General features: G+C 38.5%; 1 protein-coding gene across 4 annotated transcripts in view; it reads left to right on the top strand.

Annotated features, from left to right (window-relative positions):
- Nucleotides 1-23,023, top strand: part of CSMD3 (CUB and Sushi multiple domains 3) — a 1,318,842-nt gene that overhangs the window by 1,224,249 nt on the left and 71,570 nt on the right. For all 4 annotated transcript variants that reach the window (XM_075063193.1, XM_075063192.1, XM_075063195.1 and 1 more), the window contains 4 exons: nt 3,107-3,280; nt 5,204-5,377; nt 11,580-11,765; nt 17,392-17,565. In XM_075063193.1, the coding sequence (XP_074919294.1) occupies nt 3,107-3,280; nt 5,204-5,377; nt 11,580-11,765; nt 17,392-17,565 (708 nt within the window). The remainder of the gene's footprint in view (nt 1-3,106; nt 3,281-5,203; nt 5,378-11,579; nt 11,766-17,391; nt 17,566-23,023) is intronic.

Genomic DNA, 23,023 nt, shown 5'->3' with positions numbered 1-23,023 from the left:
TGGCTTTTGTTATATTGTTGGGTTGGTTTGGTTTCTCTCCATTTATTTTATGGAATTAAGAGGGAGATATAAACAAAATTAAAAAAAAAACATAACACCTTCTGGAATACACTAGGGAGTGTTTGCCTTTGTTAGGGCTGAGATGGATGTGAGGGAGTTTATTCAACTGCAGAAATGATTGTAGTTTTCAGGAATGGCCACAAAGGTTCTCTTATCAGAATATGCAGGAACTATGTATGTTGGTGCTGACAGGACATTTTCTGTAGTATCTACATTTAAAAACAAGAAAACAGATACCATCCATATGTAGTTTATCATCAGTACCTGCCTGACAGATGGTGTTTTCAGAATTTATGAATTGGGGCTGATCCTAAAAGTCTCCACCTAGCTTTCACTCAGCTCTTCATCAGACAAGATTTCTACTGAAGGCAGAGTAAAGAATGGGTAAAAACTTGGTAAAACCTTCAGGACTTAGCCCTGGATGCTTTTGACTTATTTTTAGATGATCAGATAAAGATGTCATGTTAGTATGACATATTATGCTATATTGAGGGTTTTTTTAGACTGTATGATAGTTTAGTTGCCTTTGGATTTTAGAATAGTAGAACTGTGTTCATAATTTTTCTAGCTGTGAACCTAGATCCTTTCACTTCTGAAATCCTATAGCAGGGATCAGCAACCTTTGGCACATGGCCCATCAGGGAAATCCACTGGCGTTCTGGGATGGTTTGTTTACCTGCAGCATCCGCAACTTCAGCTGATTGCAGCTCCCACTGGCCATAGTTCGCCATTCCAGGCCAATGAGGGTTGCAGGAAGCGACAGCCAGCACATCCCTTGTCCCACGCTGCTTCCCACAGCCCCTGTTGGCCTGGAATGGCAAATTGTGGCCAATGGGAGCTGTGATTGTCCAAATCTGTGGACTCTGAAACCACATAGCAAATAAATAGAATCCAAAATGTAACATTTTAAAAATCCTCATGATTTTTAAGCAACCTTGTGATTTTGTGGGGCTTGACTCATTATTTTCGAATACTTGGAGCTGGCAATACTGCACTGGCTAATGAATTGTCTATACCTCTTGCCTGACCTTATCTTTCCTTTTAGTGAGTTTTGTACTGCATTATACAGGTGGTGCAGCCTCTGAGATTCATCTTTACTATCTGAATACTTGTTCTAATCAATTCCATATTCAGTTCCACATCACCAGACCATCTGAGCACCTTCCAGTAGTGTTTTAAGCAACCTGGCTAATACCTGCCACATATAGGTTATTCCCTCTGTCATCCTTGCCATAGGGGGACATGTATTTGCACCTTATAAGGTACTAATTCAGGATTGTTGCTATCTTATGGCTGCATGGTCAGGGAGGGAGACACTAATGTGAGGTTCACCCAGTATAGTCATTAGTAAAGTAGAAGGTAACTATCTTCCTTTATTTTATGTCAGTAACAGGGCATTTGCTGACCAACTCATATTTTAGTACAGAACATTTAATTAAAGAGCAAAGATAACTAGAATTTACTCACATTTATTGTACATATGGATGCATTTGTAATTTCTTCAACTAAGTTTAGGGAAAGAGAGAATATTTCTAAAGCATACATGGTGTACTTAAGGGACGAAATTATAGTGTATCTCCGTTTGATAATAAGTCCTTGTACTGTATTATAAGTGGCACTGGCAGCATGCCTATGATTAAATGCCCACAGCGGTTTCCATTATAAGACTCTATTTTCAGTTACTTATAACTTTGTAAAAACTGTATTCATTCAGGCTGAAATTTCCATGTCAGGGGTTTGATTTCTTTTTGGAAAGTTTTAGCAAAGCCAACCATTTCCAAGAAGAAAATGAGGTAAAACACATGGTTGTGTTCATGTTAACAAATTCTTATAGACATTGCATTAAGAAGTTCCAGCTCCCCCATGGTTTGGAATTAGAAATGGGGCAGGGAGTTTACAGTGGTTTCAGGGATGTGCCTTTTCTAGTCCCATGAAAATTCACCCAAATTTGGTCAAGCTGTGAGCCTTTGAAAAATCACACTTCACACATGCTTAGTAGACGCTTAGTAAGTTTGGCAGCTAAATTATCTAAAGATTCTCTCTCAGCTATTTTTAATTATTGCCAACCAGATGTCTAAATGTAAGAAAACTCAGTCTAAAAGAAAACAGTGAACCGATGAAAGAAAAGAAAAAGGAGAGAGAAAACTAGATGAGAGAAAAAAGACAGGTGGGATTTTGTGTCTCCAGTATTTATCAGTTAAAAGTAGAGATGGTGAAAAATTTCAGATCAAATGTTTTTTCCACTAGCAAATGCTGTTTTGTCAACATCAAAACTTTCTCTGGGAACTTGTTGATTTAGACAAAATCCCATTTAGAAAATTAAAAAAAAAATCAATAAGGCAAAAATGGAATGTTTCAATCTTATCCGAATAAAATGTTTCAATTTTTGTGTCAAAATTAAATTGTTAATAAATTTATCAACCTTTGGTTATATTATAAATTATAAAATAATAACAAAAAAGTCAAAATCAGAAGAATAGTTTTTCAGATTTTTTTCAGAATTTGCATTCCATGGGAAATATTGTGGTTTTTTTTAGGGTGGTGGTTGTTGTTGTTTGTTGTTGTTGTTTTTATACAATTTCAGTTGAACAGAAATTCAGAATTATGACTGGCTCTAATTTAAATGTTAGTTAAAACCCACCAATCTTTTCTTGTGAGTATCAAGTATGCATATTGGCCAGTAAAGAACTTAGCCTTTTTTGTTGTTGTTGAAAGGGGTAGATGCCTCAACTTGAAATTCTGGAATGCAAATTTCATAGTATAAATATGACATAAGCTCTTTGTTTGATTGATTTGCATTTCTAATTTTTAGGCATGATCTTTGTATGTATGAAAGAAGTATTTGGTTGTTCGTTTTCATCAGCTTACAAATTATTATTTGAATTAATTCAATTAAAGAAATTAAGACATTAAACCTTGTTAAAATATTCATTTTAAATGTAAAGAAGTAGATTATTTTTCTTTAAGAGGGATATTTTAAATATTATCATATGTATTTTGAATCATCATAATTTTTGGTTTTATTACTGTAATTTGAAAATTGCAGCTGGTCACTGTGGTGTTCCAGATCTCATAGTCAATGGTCAAGTGATTGGAGATAATTATGGGTACAGAGACACAGTTGTGTACCAGTGCAACCCTGGTTTTCGCTTGATTGGTTCTTCTGTACGAATATGCCAACAAGATCACAATTGGTCTGGTCAGCTTCCATCCTGTGTGCGTAAGTAAGCATGGAAAAAGATATCTTATTTGTGCAATATGTGTACTGCCTTCATTAGCTTATTGGACAAGTACCCAAGTTCCATTTTCAAAGGTGATTTAGGGCCAGATTTTTAAAAGATAAGGCTCCTATAGAGCCTAGGCACCTAATTCCTATTTAAATTAATAGGAATTAGGCACCTAGCAGCTTTTGAAAATTCCACTTGATGTTCATCTGCATCTTGAGGACCCTAAATCCCTTGAAAAACTGGTCCCTCAGAGACTGGCTCACTGAATATCAGTGCGGGACTAAGGAGCATAAGTGCCTATGTCACTTTTGAAAATGCTTTTGAAGATGTTACCTGAACGTTATGTGTATTTACAATTGATCAGTAGAAAGAGTTATTAGATCTCAAATTATACTGTTAGCACTGAAGACTGAAATGTTCAATCAAGAAATTTGTTTCATTTTCACTGACATTTTATTACTTTTTTAATCAATGGTGTGTTATGAAAATTAGGGTCTTCGTGTATGTTAACTGGGCTAACATGTCACGTAAGTTAACCTCATATGAGAAAAAATAAGTTTTTTCTTTAAATAGATTATTTTTAGTAAGCTTGGATTATGGTAAAAAAGAGAAGATGCAAAAAATTGGTATTCTGTTTATTCATTAAGAATGGTCCCTTCTGAGACTGCTTGTCCCTTTCATAAGTGTGTATATGAAAAGTAATTGTGGAAATGCCAATTGTGGTTCATAATTAGTGTTAAATTGATATTACAATAATGAAATTATACTAATATTACTGACAATACCCTTTTTTTCATATAGCTAGAACTTTATAATAGAAAGCCCTGGCCGTAAGAACCTCAACTAATCACAGTGGAACCAGTTCTGTTGTTATCCAATTACCTACGTTGTTCATTTATCATTTGATTTACATATGATAGAGGTTTCTGAAAGTAATACTTCATTACTATAGTTAATAGTAATAAATTATAAATAAACACCTCATTGTTCTGTTCCTATTCGTACTCCTTCAGCAGTGAATTAATGCCACTACTCTTTTTGTTCAAGATAGAAATAAGTATTGGACATTAGGGAACAAGTTTATTTGTCAATAATCTTTAAGGCAAGAATGAGACATAGTTCAACAGGAATTTCCAAATCACTGGGTTAACATCAGCAGCAAAACTGAAAAAAAATAATTGCTCCCTGGTCTTTGCTAACAGCAAAGAAGGTGAACATAGTTTCTTCACAACCAATTATGGAAGCTATTTTGTTGAACACAGTGGAATTGTGCAGTACAATACATCAGAAAAAGTCAAGGAGGTTGACTAAAGGATTGTAGCAATGAAAGACATACGATTAAACACTGCAATTGTCCATAACATTACAGTAGATTTTTAGAAGTGTCAGTACTGTAAATTCATGGCTTAATAGAAGCAGACAAAAATATTGATTTCTCTTTTGTCTATCGGTTATATTTTAATGACATTCATAATTTTGTTAATGTATTTCTATAGTACTGCATGTTTAGATTTAATGATCATGACCATATGAAATGCACTGTGCTGCATGCTTAGGCGCCATGGACAGATCTTTTATGATTAGCCTTTTGCATAATACATTCCTAACTGATTAATGCCATTCAGAAAAAAAATAAGGAGAATTTTGAGATACAGTTTTCGCTGTAACCTCTTTATCATGTTTAGAAAATAAGGGCCTGATCCCCACAAAGTGCTCAACACCTCCTGAAAGATACAAACCTTGTTCCGTTCCCATTAAGATTAAATGACTTGACAGCTTTAAATACCTCTTGGGAGGGCACTCAGTACCTCATATGCTCTGACCTTTAGAATTCTACTAAGTAATCATCCCTATTACATGGAAACATGATAAGTGACAGCAGCATGCTCTTGACTCTTATTTTTTCCTGATGTTAGCTGTTAGCTGTGGTCATCCTGGTAGTCCGATTTATGGAAGAACAAGTGGAAATGGTTTCAACTTCAATGATGTTGTGACTTTCTCTTGTAATACTGGATATGCTGTGCAGGGACCAACAAAAGCACAGTGTCAGGCTAATAGGCAATGGAGCCATCCACCACCGATATGTAAAGGTATGATTACAAATGTTTACAGATTTGGAGGTTACTCTGAATATGAAAAACAAATATGAAAAAAGAAATAAAGGGACAATGTCAAAGCAATGCATATATGTTTAAAAATCATCATGGAAATTACTAATAGAAAATTAGAGTATTTAAATAGAGCGCACTTTCTACATCTAATTTTATTTTTCACCACCTAATGGTTAGTTTCCTGGTTGCATTTCACTCAGATTGAACTATGAGACTAAACTGGGCAGTTTCATTTTAGTTCCTAGTCTTTTTATTTTCAGATTCTCATTCATTAGCAAAATTCAGAGGATGGAATTTAAAAGGTCTTCATTGAAATTAAAACTAATATAGAAACATGGAAACATTTCTATGAACATAAAAATCTTTTTAAAATAAAATCTAAATTTGAGGTCTTATACTCACTGATAATGTCTTTTAAAAGCCTATTTTCATATGTTTTCACTGTATTATTGATTTTATAGAAGTTACTTCTTTAACCCAGATTTCATTGTAGCAGATTTTAGAAGCTTTTCCTTTGTACAAATGAAATGACACTTTGTACCAATATGCCCACACAAAACACCCAGGTTAGGCACCTAAATCCATATATAAGACACCTAAATAAAAGTAATCTGTTCATAAGACAGGCTTCCATTGACTTAACTGGAGACATTGGGCATGCAGCATATCTGAAAAGCATGGCTTCTTTAAATAGGGGACAAGTAAGAGCCCAATTTTAAATGTATAGTTTGGCCTGTATAGATAACTTTCAGTTATCACTGTGCCTAGTAAGATTCTTGGAAGCACTAAAATGTTGCATTGAGAGTAAGTGATTAACACCTTCAGTTTTGGATTTTATTATGGATAGGGAATAAATGAAGCAGTATCTTAAAACAAAATAACTCTGATGCTGCACTGTATGCATGTGAATGAAATAGTCATTCTCCAAATCCAATGTAAAGATATTATAAACTTTAACTCGGGGACTAGGAGATGTCCCAGTGTGTTATATACAGTTGAATAGCAATTGTTTTTATCAGACCATAAAAGCAAAACCACATCACCTTCTGTCATGTCAATATACTCTTGAAATTTTAAGATTTATTTGTTTTTGTATTATGTATTATTTGTATTTTTCATTTTCGATTAATATAAATATACTGCTGTTCCCAGTAAAATATAGTCTAGTTTTCTTGGAGCAGCCCTTTTGCTGCTGATCACAGCTTTTACAGTAGTGTCTTTTGAAATGAGTGTACTGATAAACAAGAACTGGAGGGTTACAGAAATATGTTTTGAAGATTTAAAAAATTGTCTTCCCTTAGAAAATATGTAGTTCTCAAGAAATCCTGATTGCATCCAAGTAGAAATAGCATCACAGACCTGGTCTACACTATGCATTTAAGCCGATATTAGCAGCGTTAAACCGATTTAACGCTGTACCCGTCCACACTACCAGGCCCTTTATATCGATATAAAGGGCTCTTTATATCGGTTTCTGTACTCCTCCTCAAAGAGAGGAGTAGCACTAAAATCGGTATTACCATATCGGATTAGGGTTAATGTGGCCGCAAATCGACGGTATTGGCCTCTGGGTGGCATCCCACAGTGCACCACTGTGACTGCTCTGGACAGCAATCTGAACTCGGATGCTGTGGCCAAGTAAACAGGAAAAGCCCCGCGAAATTTAGATTTTCATTTCCTGTTTGCCTGACGTGGAGCTCTGATCAGCACGAGTGGCAATGCAGTCCCAAAGCCAAAAAGAGCTCCAGCATGGACTGTACAAGAGATACTGGATCTGATCGCTGTATGGGGGAGAGACAAATTGTTCTATCAGATCCCGTTACAGAAGACGAAAATGACAAAGCATTGGAAAAAAATCTCCAGGCTACACAGGCTGGATGACAAGCATAATGGGAAGCCAGAGACTCAAAGGACGCTCATGTAGGAGGTGTACTGAGGACTCCAGCTATCCCACAGTCCCATCAGCAGTCTCCGAAAAGTATTTCATCGTTGGCTGAGCTCCCAATGCCTGTAGGTTCAAACACATTGTCCGACGTGGTTCAGGGATAGCTCCTCATTTACTGCCCCGCCCCGACTGTGAAAGAAAAGGGAAGAAATCTATTTTCTGTACTTCTTTCAGTGCACCTTGTCTACTGAATGCTGGTGATAGATGCGAGAGTGCAGCAGTGAAGCGCAGTATTCGGCTTCCCTTTTCTTTTCACCTCCCAGGTGGCAGATGAGCTGTAGGCCTGACTAAACCATCTTATCAACACGTGAGGCTCATGCTTGAAACTGCTGAAGTACCCCTTGTGCTGGTGAGGTGAGCCCGGCTGGGGCGGAGGGGCGCGCGCCTGTGCATAAAAATAGGATGATACCTGGATCATGCCCAGTTAGATGGACAGAATGGCTGGTGAACTGTCTTCATCTAGCAACTAGGGGCTGAAGCTTTAATTCAGCTCCCCTCACTTTTCTGTGTTAGAGAAAGATTCTGGACTCCGGACTATATAGCATGGGTGACTGTAGCTCCCTCCCCCACACCGCTTATGAACCTGCCTGGACTTTCATAGCACCGGGAGGCTGCCTCCCCTCATGTTTATATCACTAAAAAATCTATGTGTTTCTTCATTCCTGCATTCTTTATACCTTCATGACACAAATGGGGGACACTGCAAAACGGTGACCCAGGAAGGTTGGGGAGGAGGAAGCAACGGTGCGGGTGTTGGGAGGGCACCCCCAGAAATGGCAATGTAGCTCATCATCTATGTCTGACACGCGGGATACTGGGTGGCATGAGTAGAGAGGTGCTCTTGATCCACTCGCTGGCTTTCTCTAGCACACTTGCCCGCAGCTATGTAAGCAGAACTGACTCGTATTTTAGAAACACAGAAAGAGAGGATGACTCAGGGAGTCAATCCAGTTTTGCTTTTGCGCCCCGACGCGATCTCACAGGGCACCATGTTAGAACAGACAGTGCAGAGGAACAGTAAATCCATGATTCATGCCCAGTTTTACTCGCAGCAGACGGATACAGAACGACTGATTAACTTACGTCTCTGCTCTACATGCAAAAGCAAGACGCAATGCTGCTGTGTAGCGCTGGAGTATCGCCTCGTTCCGCGCATCCAGTACACATACGATAAAACGTAAAAAAAAAAAAAAAAGCTGCCATGGGCTCCATGGTTGCCATGCTATGGCGTCTGCCAGGGCAATCTAGGGAAAAAGGGTGCAAAATGATTGTCTGCCGTTGCTTTCCTGGAGGAAGGAATGACTGATGACATTTACCCAGAAGCACCCGCGACAATGATGTTTGCCCCATCAGCCACTGAGCTCTCAACCCAGAATTCTAAGGGGTGGGGGATACTGTGGGAACTATGGGTTAGCTATGGAATAGCTACCCACAGTGCAAAACTCTGGAAATCGACGCTAGCCTCAGACCAGGGACGCACACCGCCGATTTATTGTGCTTAGTATGGCTGCATGCACTCGACTTTATACAATCTGTTTTATAAAACCGGTTTATGTAAAATGGGAATAATCCCCTAGTGTAGACATACCCAAAGAGCTATCCTGCAGCTGAGTTAGCATCATGCGGGCTTCCTGAAATTTCCTATAAGCTTTGGGTTCTAGGATGATGCAGAATGTTAAATTGTATAGTGTGTTTATATTCATCTTACTTAATACATTTTCCTTCCAATTAGATTTATCACTCTGCCTTGAGCCCTATTGAAAAACCATTTACAGAACTTTATTTTTAAATGTTTTATTTGTAGTTAAGACATTATTATTCACAACAGAAAACTTGCATTGTGTACTAACAGCAACAGGTATATTTGGTCTTCAGCCCAATAGCAATACATTATCTTAGTGTACTGGTATTTCCACAATAATGTACCATACTCCCTGTTATATGTTATTGCTTATAAGGGTCAGAGGCTCAATAAATGTATCGATCACATTGATTTATGAAAACTTTACACACATCCATGAAATCTTAAATTGTTCATAGGGTACAACAGAGTACAAGAGAACTACGTGTGTGCATCAGATCGTCAATACTGGTCTTTTTAGGGTGCAGCAACTCTAGTTATGACTTTGATCATGAGATTTTCACGGATTAAAAATAACATTAATCCACATACCTATTTAAAATTGGTACTCTCTCAAATACCTGCAAACTTGCATATTGTCCATATGTCCAGTGCACACTATAACATTCTTAAAAGTACTGTACCCCTTCTAAAAGGTCTCTATTTCAATTATAAGAAAATCACAGCAGTGCTCATACTGATTGTTACAATGACCAGAGCTTTTTGCAGTTTGCTGTAAATGATCACTATTTATGAGTGATGTAGAACTAATACATTTTTTCATTATATTGAAAGTGAATACATCATAGTCTCTACGTTCATGTACAATTACTATAAAACACTTGATCTCAAAACAGAAAATGCCCAGAGCCCAGAAACTCACTGTAGACTACAAATAACACTCTGTCCCCTCCACCTACCTACTTAAAGAAAAGGCCTTGGTGAACAGATAAGTTTTGCTTTGAAGGTTAATAAAGTCAGGCCAGAAGAAGAAATAGCTTCCGATGTCTTATTCCATCCAATGAAAATGCTTGGTTTACAGTCATCACATGTCATTACTGGAGGGCTGTTAGCAAGAACAACCCAGCAAATTCCACTTTTTGTGATGGTATGTAAAATAGCCCTAAAACAGCCAGGATGAAAAATGTGTGAGGTTGTGTAAGTAAATATCAGTGTCCTGTGTTGTACCTAGAAATAGATTACTAGGATTTCAATCTACAGAGTATTCCAGAGCCACAGGTATAATACGATGATACACACAGTTAAGTAGAATGGGCAGTACCATTCTGCATGTAGTATATAGATTACTTTCAATGGTAACTTCATGTAGTCTTCATTGTAATGATCTGTCCTGGAGATGATGAGCATGGAGCACCATGATGAGTTCTGAATCCAGAAAGAAAGGTCACAACCCCCTAAACAGATGCAGATGAAAAAAAATTATTATTAGCTACTTCTTCAAAGTACTAATCTAGGAGAAGCTGAGGACCCCAAAGAACCAACAAGGTTGTTCACATCATTAACAAAAGCTCCCTTCAGTGAAAGGTGGAGATAGACAGATAGACAGCTATCTATAGATCTATCTTCCCACCTAAGCTCGCCAATGGAAGATGCCAACTAGAAGGATGTGTGCTAAGCCCTGTCCCTCTCGTAGAGATAGGCACCTAAATCCAGGAGACAGGGAGATACCTAGCTCTGCTAATGATTCTCAGCTGTGAACCCTCTCCTGGCACTGTTTTAGCAAGAAGCTGAGGAGGAAGTGGTGCTTTCCTTATCATGTTTATCCCAGTGATTAGAGTTTTTACTGGGATGTGACAGACCCAGGTTCAACTGAAGAGGGGTCTCCCACCTTTCAGGAGAGTGCTCTAACCACTGATCTATGGGGCAGCCCGATGTGAGGTTCCCTGAATCATTCCTGTTGAAGCTGTTCCACTGTAGATAAATAATGAAATAGCGATTGTGGCAAGAGGACTGGAGCCCGTGCCTTCCACCTCCCAAGTGGATGTCATTACCACTGGACTACAGGGTCATTCTCACACTTTCTGCTCCTCTGTGGTCCATTGACTATTTAAATATTCATCCATAGTGGAACAGTCATTGGGCGGGAGAGGGAACACGACTCTGCTTTAATCACTAGGTTACAAGGTGGGCACCACCTCCTTCTTCTCCTTCTCCGTCTGGATTTTGAAAGGGACCCAATCTGTTAAACAGCTTCTGAGCATGCCTAGTGTATTACGCCCTGCACATGACTTATTAGGCCAAATGCCCGTCTTGTCCTGGTTTATGAATCACTCTAGGTTTAAATGGGAGCATCTAAGCATCCAGATGCCTAGAGTGAAGAAGCATTGCACATGACCAGAGATGGATGTGTAGGTGCCAAAGAAACTTTTACTCTGGAAACTTAGGCACCGAGTAAATTTAGGTTCCTTGCGTGGCTTGTTGGGATATTTGCACATCATAATGATCCCAATACTGGAACTTAGGTGCCTAATAGGTGACTAAATCCTTTTGTGCATCCAGACCTCAGTAATAAAGCTATTACAAATTTATTTCTAAAACAATATATTATACATGTGTAATCTAAAAATAAGTTTCAAATGTATCACTTTTTTTAGTGGTCAACTGTTCTGATCCTGGAATCCCTGCAAATTCCATACGAGAAAGTAAAATAGAACATGGAAATTTCACCTATGGAACAGTGGTGTTTTATGACTGCAATCCTGGAGATTTTTTATTTGGATCTTCTGTTCTAGTCTGTCAACCAAATGGTCACTGGGATAAGCCATTACCTGAATGTATTAGTAAGTAGATAATGCGTATTTTTCTGTAAGATTAAAAAAATGGGCCATATATTTTATTATGGTTTACACTGGTTTTGCTGTAAAAGTATAACTGTCTCTTCAGTTTCTCTATGTAGGCACTCAGATGGTGCTGTTAGAAGTTAGACAAAGAGATCCTATGTACATAGGTTTTTAAATGTGTGATATAAGGCCTCAAAGGCAGGAGAGGTATCCCGTGTCTGTTATACATGGTGTATGAAAATGTTATCTGTGGAGAGACCACACAAAAAGACTCCATTTCTTTGGCATATCACAGAAGAATAATCCTTGGGAGTACGGTGCATCAGTACAAGTGGTGTTTGGAAACAGGGGTGTATCCAGTAGGAGTGCCACTACATGGATGCACTGACCACATGGAACTTTCATAGCAATAAATAATGACACTGGACCTCTAAAGTTGTAGTAGAAGCTGCATAGGCGCTGCAAGGTTTTCAACAACAAGCCCTTGAGTTGTACAGGGAGATTCTTTTCCTCAGTCCTTTCTGTAGGTCCTTTTACAAAGACTTGTTTTTGGGCTACGCTTTCCCTCTTGTATAAGAGATCACACTGAGAGAGAAAACAAGATAAAGAGTTGTTAATTCAGTCATTTTGGCAACATTTCTGGAAGAGTGTGAACAAATTCTGCATTTATTATTTATTCTTTAGGCAGGATTTTTCTCTTCCCATTTTCTCACAATAGTTCTGTTTTCAGTTCTTCCAGTTTTTTTTTTAAATGATCTTCATTCCAGGAGTCTTCCTTATCTTTTATATAGTTTGTAGTTATTTTACAACTCTCATTTGTTAAACTGGTATTCAATTTTGTGGTCCCTTTGAGTAATTGAAGCAGAAAAATATTACTGGAATGGTGTAGTTGTCAAAAACAGCCATTAGAAATCTAAAAATTTCAGAGTTAAGGTTAAATGTAAAGGAAAGTCATAATCTTAGCTCTGTCTCCATAGCTATACCCTGAGGGACAAAAAAACCCAGAGACTCTAAAATAATCTTATCCATTCATAATAAGCAGTTTTATGCCTTACTCTTAATCATCTTCTAATTTGACCTTCTTTACAGCCAGGCATAATTCATAGACAAAATTCATGTTATAGTTGTTTTATTAAAAATAGCATGCTAATGGCAGTCTTTTCCCCTTTCCATTAGGGACTCGAACTTGCAGAGTGCTGGATTCTTATCCAGAAATCACATAAGCAAATGCTTAATTTTCAAAGAACAGTCAAGGGGCAAAAGTGAAGCACGTGCTTAAATGATTTGCTGGATCGAGGCCAGAATGCTCATCACTTTGCAGAATACACATGCCAGCTATTACACAAATGTGATTAAACACAGACTGAGTGTATCTATAAATGAAAACTCCAAGACTGAGATCATTAAATTATAATGCTATAATAAAAAGAGCTAAACTTAGGCCTGGTCTACACTATGCGTTTAAACCGATTTTAGCAGCGTTAAACCAATTTAACTGCACACCCGTCCACACTACGAGGCCCTTTATATCAATATAAAGGGCTCTTTAAATCAGTTTCTGTACTCCTCCCCAACTAGAGGAGTAGCGCTAAAATTGGTATTACCATATCGGATTAGGGTTAGTGTGGCAGCAAATCGCAGTATTGGCTGCCGGTGCAGTATCCCACAGGGCACCACCTGTGCCGCTCTGGACAGCAATCTGAACTCCGGATGCAGCGGCCAGGTAACAGGAAAAGCCCCATGAACTTTTGAATTACATTCCTGTTTGCCCAGGTGGAGCTCTGACCAGCAGGGTGGCATGCAGTCCCAAATCCAAAAAGAGCTCCAGCATGGGACCATACAGGAATACTGGATTTGATCGCTGTATGGGGAGACAAATCTGTTCTATCAGAGCTCCTTACAGAAGACGAAATGACAAAGCGTTGGAAAAAAAATCTCCAGGCTACACAGTGCTGCATGACAAGCATAATGGGAAGCCAGAGACTCAAATGGACGCTCATGTAGGAGGTGTACTGAGGACTCCAGCTATCCCACAGTCCACAGCAGTCTCCGAAAAGTATTTGCATTCTTGGCTGAGCTCCCATGCCTGTAGGTTCAAACACATTGTCCGGCGTGGTTCGGGATATAGCTGTCAATTTACTCGCCTCCCCCCACCACGTGAAAGAAAAGGGAAAGAAATCATTTTCTGACTTTTTCAATGTCACCCTATGTCTACTTAATGCTGGTGTAGACCGCATGCGCGGCAGTGAGAGCAGTATCCGCTCCTCTCCCCTCCTGTGGCAGATGGTACAATATGACTGTATCTGTCGTCACCATCAGCCCGTGAGTGCCCTGGCTGTGCCTCAGGTGAGGTCGGCCGGGGCACCTGGGTAAAAAATAGGAATTATTCCTGGTCATTCCCAGTAAGATGGGACAGAAATGGCTGGTAACTGTCCTCATCATGCAACATGGGGCTGAGCTCCATCAAGCCCCCTCCCTTTCATATGTAAGAAAAGATTCTGTACTGCCTGGACTGTCATAGCAGCGGCATCTTGACTCCTCTCCCCCCACCCCGCTTAATGTCCTACCTGGACGGTCATAGCACCGGGAGGGCTGCCTCCCCTCATTTTATGTCACTAAAAAAATCAGTGTTTCTTCTTCCTGCTTCTTTATAACTTCATGACACAAAATGGGGGACACTGCAATGGTAGCCAGGAAGATTGGGGAGGAGGGAAGCAACGGGTGGGTCTTGGACAGGGGCACCACCATAGATCGGGCACGTAGCTCATTCTTTCTGTGTGCGGGATCTGACATGGAGCAGCTGTGCTCTCTGATACACTGGTTCTCTAGCACACTTGCCCCATATTCTAAGCAGGACTGACTCTATTTTTAGAAACCAGAAAGGAGGGATTGACTCAGGGAGTCATTCCCAGTTTTGCTTTTGCGCCCTGGCCGATCGCAGCCAGGGGCACCCATGATAGCAGCAGACAGTACAGAAGGACAGATAGCCAACATCTTATTGCCAGTTTACGCTGGCAGCAGACGGTACAGAACGACTGATAACCATCTCTGCTATCATGCAAAAGCAAATGAATGCTGCTGTGTAGCACTGGAGTATCGCCTCTGTCCGCGGCATCCAGTACACATACAGTAACTGTAAAAAAAACGCTGAATGGGCTCCATGGTTGCCATGCTATGGCGTCTGCCAGAGCAATCCAGGGAGAAAGGGCGTGAAATGATTGTCTGCCATTGCTTTCCCAGAGGAAGGAATGACTGATGACATTTACCCAGAAGCACCCTCAACAATGATTTTTGCCCCATCAGCCACTGGGCTCTCAACCCAGAATTCTAAGGGGTGGGGGATACTGTGGGAACTATGGGATAGCTATGGAATAGCTACCCACAGTGCAACGCTCCGGAAATCGATGCTAGCCTTGGACCATAGACGCACACCGCCGAATTAATGTGCTTAGTGTGGCCGCATGCACTCGACTTTATGCAATCTGTTTTATAAAACCGGTTTATGTAAAATCAGAATAATCCCGTAGTGTAGACGTACCCTTAGTGAATGAGGATCTTCATACAGCATCAGTCATGTGCAGTATGTATTCAACTAGTGCTCTATTATGCACAATTTCAGTACTAAGAACCTTGCAGTCTTCTTCAAATCTAATATGTCCACAGTCATAGACTGAATACCTCTCTTCAAGCCCTTATGGAAGAAGATGCTGACGCGAAGATGGGAGGGTGGAAGTGGCAATTCACTAAATCAGTTCAGTGGCTATTCTGTTATCAAGATATGTGCAGCTATAAGCCAAAGTCTTCATGAAGCACTTAGAAAAAATGTCTTTGATCAAACATTAACACATCACACAAAGTAAGGGTAAAAGAACAAAGAGGGAGAGATATGCAAGGCTAGAATTGTTATGGGGACAGAAATAAGGTGATTTAGATGCCTTGCCACTGATCATTTTCATAGGTGCAAATGTTTGGTCTCCTTCAAAGTTCAACCTTCGCTCTGAATTCTCTGGGTTTTTAATGATTGCTTTTAAATAACTACATGCTCTTGAAAGGATTTTTACTTTCAAGTCACCAATATATACCCTTAAACATAACAAAGTTTTTTTCTCTGATAGATAAATATAAGAGCAATCAAACCTTACTTGAAAATGTACCCCACTTCAAATTTCAGCTGATGTTTTATTTCTTTTCAGCACTGCAAGGCAAACCTTTATTTCCTTGATATACATAATCCATGTGTCTGCTGTTCTACCGAGTAGTGCATAGGCCTTTTTTTCGCTTTATTTTATTCTTGTAAAATAAATGCCTGTTGGGCTAAACATTACTCTTATAAAACTTTCTAATACATATTAGATTTCTGAAACTATTCCAATGGCTTTACCAGGATTTAAAATGCAGAACTTGTAAAATACTATTTTTGACCAATTTCTACAAATGCTTCTTACAAGATTTTGTTATAGGTGTGTTTAAGAGACAAGTGAAAGAAAAAAAGTAATACAGCATTACTTATTATGGAATTCTCTCTTTGCTGTCTTCAGTGTAATTACACAATATCAGCTTACATCTCCTTTTCTGCACTGTGCAGTTAGAGTTTGCTACCAGTGTTGTATATGGAGTTGAACATTGTTCAGGTACCACTGTCCGCAGTCCACACAGCACACACCCTAAATGTGTACGGTTAAAAACTTCTGAGTCAATCTTAATAAAAAGCTAATTCAGCCTGAATGGAAAATTGCTTATGTGTAAATTGGCTTTTCTAAGGCCCTGATCCCTAGCTCCCAGGGAGAGACATTGCTTCAGAGATAGTAGGATGTGGAGAAGAGGTGGAAAAGGTGGAGCTGTCAAAGGATAGTCCTTTCTTTTCAATTCCCAGGTGCAGTGAGAGTACACTGAGGAATTATACCTAGCTCAGACATACTTGCTTCACAAGCTACCCTTGGGACTCCGCATTGCTCCTAAGACAGACCATAGCCTTAAAGGCAAAATATGGTCTTTATATTGCAAAATATTTGTGCCCAATTCCTGGTCCCCATAAACACATATCAGGAAATTAGGAGATAGAATCTCCAGGGAAAGGTTTTGACCACAATTCTAGCCTCTAGAAAGAGCTGCACCAGAGTATCATGAGCAATGATTTAAGGGTCAGTGGATGTGAGCCACATGTATATGCATTTATAACCTGTGAGCTAGCATTGACCCCTACATATAGCCTCCCTCTGCTCCCAAAGTAGAATAGTTCTACTCTGAATGAATATATAGATATAGTTCTACGGAGACCAGCTCTAAGGTACAGGCGTCTTGTGTAACTTTTATATGCATACATCTAGGGTATATAGATAGATAGATAGATATATTTAATTACACTAAATGCCTGTGCCTTAAGGCTCATCTCAGCAGAAGTATTAGAAGCACATTATCATTAACATGACCCTTCAAGAGACATCTGTTTCACAGCATCTGTCAGAATTTGGTTCTTGATATATTATTCATATTTAATAAATTAACATTAAAGAATCCAGCTTCTTCACAAGATGTATGTATAAAATATGGGAATTCTAATGGTAAATGTAAGAAGTTTGATCGGTGATTATAATATTTTTTTATCTTCAATAATTATGTATTGTAGTGATTGACTGTGGCCATCCTGGCATTCCTCCGAATGCGATCCTGTCTGGAGAGAAGTATACATTTGGGTCTACTGTTCATTATACCTGCACAGGAAGGCGATCACTATTAGGCCAACCATCTCGCACATGTCAATTAAATGGACATTGGAGTGGATCTCTGCCTCATTGCTCAGGTACCACTTTTGAAGTATGTGAACGTGGTCTTGAAAACATTTTAAACTTCCATAGGTTTTGGTGGAAGCCTGTTTGCTTTTTTTATTATTTGAAAAACATATAAAAGATTAAACATATGCAACAAAATATGCTGTTGTTGGAAATGCCATAAAAATAAGTAAAATTATTTTTACAAGATAATCCAGTGGGAAACTGAACTTTGTTAATAACATTTAATATGAAGGGAAATGACATTCTCAATGGGATGGGACAAGTGACCATTTGGTTTTGAACATGTGTATTTTTATTATATGCACATTGATGATAAGCATATTGGTTTCCAGAGGGAGAGCTCCTGCACCGTTTATTTTCTCAAGATAATGATTTCAATTTTATATAACTTGAAAAATCACTCGTGATTTGATCTCACAGGCCTCAAGTTAAGTCTACAATATGTTTTGCATCTACCCTTTAGGTAAAGCCCCAAGTGCTCTAGCTCATTTCAAGCATGGGATGTTATTGTTTTGGTTTTGCATGGTAACTAGTGGATCATTTTTAATGGAAATGGTCCCAAATCACAAAAACTGAGATCCTCATTTTGAACATACCAAAGCCGAGGAGTGCTACAATCCAGGCTTTTGGTTTGGTCCAGTACACCTATAAAGGCCAATTGAGAAGTACACAGAGTTAAGGGCCCTTTAGATCTCAGGTTGTACTTCAAGTCCATTTCTCGTCTTCACTAAATTTTAGTTCTCAATAAATACAGGAGTTTATTTTTTTCTCTTGGCAACATCATACTTCCATCACATAAGTTACAGCAATCAATATTTTCATCTTGGAGCATTTTCAGATCTATATTGCTTTGACTATAAGAACATAGCTATTTTAATGTTCAGGAAATAGGAAGAAGCCATGGGCCATATTCTTTCCTGAGTTCTGCCTACACAGAAAATGATGTGCAAATCTGACATCCTAAATTCTGCTCCCGTCCTAATCTTACGGTTAAATTTAATAGCATTCAATATAGACTTTGCCTTTTTAATAATATTTATTTTCCTACTGTTTATTTCTTTGGTTTATTTAGACTGTAAATTTGTCATTTTAGGCACTTGGTTAATATACATGTGTACAGCACCTAGCACAATGGGGTCTTAATTTCATCTGGGATCTCTAGTATTACTACAGTAGAAATGGTAAATAATTATAATTAAAATAATAATTTTAGATGAAGATCTTGCTATTAAGATCCAAAAAGAGGCCTGACCACAAAGAAAATGGGCCTGTCATGCCTGAAATCAGATTGCTTGCTTGCTCACTTTGCCTGAACCAGCATAGTACTGATGTGATAAGTCAAATAACTATTATTTGCAGTGAGTCAGGGTTTACTCAGGGGCTAAGCCTATTCTTAAGACATCCAGCTGGTAGATGTGGTTAAGGACACCTGCTGATGTTGTTATCTTGCTCCATCAATTCCTCTTTCTTCCATAAATCTTCATTTACCAACATAAAATGTGATTGTTCATTTTTTATAGTTTTTCACCTAATTTCATGCAGGGTATATTCTCATAGAAATCAGTTGGAGTATTGCCACTGACTTCAATGAAAGTAGGTTCCGGTTCCTGTTGCATATGATGATTAGAGCTGCTCATCATGTGAAAACCAGCATGAAATTTGAATCTATTTATACATTTGAAATTCAGATTTGGATTTGCCAAACCTAGTTTTTAAAACCAGTAGAGTGTGTATGTGTGCGTGTATAGAGAGAGAGATAGAGAGAGAGAATTTGTCTTTGAGTATCTGGATTTAAACAAAACTCCAAACTTAAAAATATCTACAGAGAAGGGTGCAGACACACACAGAATTAAACTGTAAAAATATTCACATACATTTTAGAGAACATAAAACAATAGTTTTTTTCACAACTCTGCAAATATTACATTTGATATTGAGATAAGTACTTCAAAATCATGTAAATGAATAAATATATACAATTAAAAAAATTAAGATGTTCTCTCTCACTCTCACACATACTATGAGGAAGCTCAGAGGTCAAATCAGCATCTAGGAAAAAAATAAAGCCAAGTTCTGTAAGAGAAACCTCTATATTCAAATGTGGGTCACATTGAGCAAAAGCTAGATTTGGTATAAAGTAGGTAGAACCTTAATAATGTCACCCACTTATATTAGATCTGAAAACAAAACACCACTAGCTCTGGCAACCTGAAATTATGTGGAGTCATTATTTTTACTAATATCAGGGTTTCTCAAACAGGGGTCGCTGCTTATGTAGGGACAGCCCCTGGCAGGCCGGGCCTGTGTGTTTACCTGCCCTGTCCGCAGGTCCGGCCAATCGCAGCTTCCATTGGCCCAGAGCACCAATCCGTGGCCAGTGGGAGCTGCAATCGTCTGGACCTCTGAATGGGGCAAGTAAACACACTGGCCCAGCCCACCAGGGGCTTTCCACAAACAAACAGCAACCCCTGTTTGAGAAACCCTGAGTAATATTGTCTATAATTTTAATTCTATGTTTCATAAATAAATACATACATACATACATAAACAAACTAGGACCTGGTGTCTAGGTTGTTTCATGGAGCATATTAGAAAGCCGTACAAAAAGAGACAAAAAGTGAGAGCATTCGCAGCCCTTTTTACATGTAGGCAGGAATTCACATTGGTTTGTCATGTGTTTTCTGAAGCAGTCTGGTGCTTGGCCATCTGCATTTTAAATTGTGCTTCAGATCCAGAGCTAGTAGGAGTTGAGGTGTCCCATTGACATCAGCTGATGTTTTTGACAGATACCTTTCAGGAATCACACACGTGTCATCTGGAGAGAGCAGAGTTATTATGGAACTCGCAGAAACTCAAAATTACCCTTACATGCAGCAAAGTCACTGCCACGCATTTAAATAAGTTTTCTGGCCATGGACACCTTCAGTAAAAATAAAAAGCCAAATTCTCTGATGGTGTAGTTCTGGTGTAACTCTAGCGACATCAATGGACTTATCCCAGCAGAAAAATTGGTCCAGGTATGGGGGCAGAAAATATCTGCATGTAGACTGAGAAAATCATTGTTGAATCCCTGCAATTAGGAGGTCAACATAATTATTGTCTACGTAACACTATTGGAGCCATTATCACTGTCATTTTATGATAAAAATAATCTCTAATAGATGGTCTTTTTGCTAGTCGACTATGACATTCCATCAAGCTGGACTGTGATTATCCTTCCCTGGATGGTCACGGTAATCATTCCTTGACATTTTGTAACAAATAGATTTAAGTCTGTATATTAGTAACAAAAAGATGGCAGATCAGAGCGCATAATGGGGTTAATTTGTAAGGAAAAGGTATGACACAATTTTGTAAGGCATAAAGCCCTTTTTACTTCAATCACAATAAAAGTAGCAGTAATATTAGTAGTGGGAGTACTTAGGAACTGCTTGAGAATGGGGATCATTGTTCTGGGCACTGTACAAATACAAAGTAATAGACATGCCCTGACTCGAATGTTTTGCAATCTAAATAGACAAGATGGACAAAATGTAGGGGATATATCCAAAGTTATGACCCTAACAACTTTACCTAGGGCACTTGTGATGTAATGCATAGAACATAGTGACCAAAATGTTCAAACTTGATGTCTTAAGTTAATCACCTCGATAAGTGGCTTGGATTTTGGAAATCCTGAGTGTTCAGAACTTCCATGGACTTGACTGTATTTTGGGTTTGGGGAGTTGTGGATATTCACCATCTTTGAAAATCTAACTCCTCAAATACTCTATTGGGGTCATGGGAATCTAAATAAATAAATTTAGGGATCCAAATGTGAACATTTTGACGATCATATCTACAACTAGCTCGTTCACACATAAGAATGAGGACGTTTTCTAATGCTAGTAAGCACCAATTAATTAGAATAGATAGAGTCCTCTGCATTTGTAGAATGTGCAGAAAGATCACATTCTAATAATGATACTCTATAGTATTACCATGTTGGAAGTTTTTCAGAAGTGAGGGGTCAGTTCAATACTGTTCAACTTCATTTTACTTTTCTTTGAACCAATTTCTACCTCTTTATCTGTTATGGGTAAAAGAGAATCTATGTCCCTAAAAAATACCAACCAACCAAACAAGCAAACAAACAAACCCACAGAACCCGAACTCCATCCTTCTGGAGATGCACTACTGTTAACAGATACCCAATTCTGCTGTTTTTTTCCTGAGTTTCTGGCAGGCAAAGGAAGATAAACATGAGATGCAAAATACTGAATGGGTTAAACCCACAGACCAGCCCTGGATTTACTTAGCCACCTGGACTAGAATGAGTGCTACTACTACTAATAATAATAATTATTATGTTTATTAAATTGCTCATCTATTATGCAGTTCTCCATAAATCACAAAACAAAATAATCCAGTGCTTCGCCATCTGACTCTTCCTCACTACTCAACTCAAAAGATGTTTCTGCTGGTAAAGAGAGGAAATAGGTAAAATACCATTGCTAGTTCTGGTCTGCATTCAGCACCCTTCTGTGCTGATGGGGCTGGTTGACAAGAGCTGTCTCTCCGTCACTAACTCCCTACCTCTGTTGCCCCAGTTATTCCTAAACTCCACTGAGTCCATATTTGCCAGAGATCTCTCATTCATTGGTCAAAATGTGAGTGCCCTGGGTTCTCACTGTTTCCCACAGATAACAGCATGTCTTTCTGACTCTGGTATTTAAGTTCAGATAAAAAATCTGCATGGGTTATTATACATAGAGAGAATTTTATTTACCCCATTTATGCATACATTTTAGCACTGCTATGTATTTACCCAGTTATCGCTAATATCAAGGCATAATTTGATGCTCTCTGCTAAGTGCATTTTATACTAGTTGTGCTTAATGTTTTTACTCTAGATTTATACCGGTGTAAATGAAAGCAGAATTTGGCTCAATAATGATATTATGATTTTCCTTTAGTTCCTTGTTACTGCAAGAGACTGTACTTTTTATTATTTGTAAAAAATGTCACCAAATCTATGTGCTTTATGTCTTTGGGCCAAAACCTCAGCTGCTGTAAGCCAGTATAGATCCACTGAATTCATTGAAGAATTGAATGCCAATTTATACCAGCTGAGGCCAGAGTTAAATTTGGTTATCTGTGTAGTCAGCTGTGCTTTTGTCCAAAAATAATTCAAAGATATTTATCAAAAAGTACAGTGGCCAGGATTTTCAGAAATAAGAACTTGTAATTATAGTCCTAAGTCTGTATTTAGACATCCAAAAAAGTTACTGGTTACACTGGGAACTGCTGGGAGCTCTACCCTCACCCCCAATCATGACACTTATTCAGGGTGCTAAATATGGATTTTAGACTTTTATTTTAAAAAAATCTTGGCCACTAATTGTTTGCAAAACATTTATTTTGCTCTATGTATATTAGAAATGGCAAAACTGTTAACTTTTTCCACCATCTACTTTGTAAAATATA

The sequence above is a fragment of the Chelonoidis abingdonii genome, chromosome 2 (genome assembly GCF_003597395.2).
Source record: "Chelonoidis abingdonii isolate Lonesome George chromosome 2, CheloAbing_2.0, whole genome shotgun sequence".
NCBI classification, from domain to species: domain Eukaryota; kingdom Metazoa; phylum Chordata; order Testudines; family Testudinidae; genus Chelonoidis; species Chelonoidis abingdonii.
The sequence above is the reverse complement of the archived record's forward strand: the minus strand, read 5'-3'. Positions and strand labels throughout refer to the sequence as shown.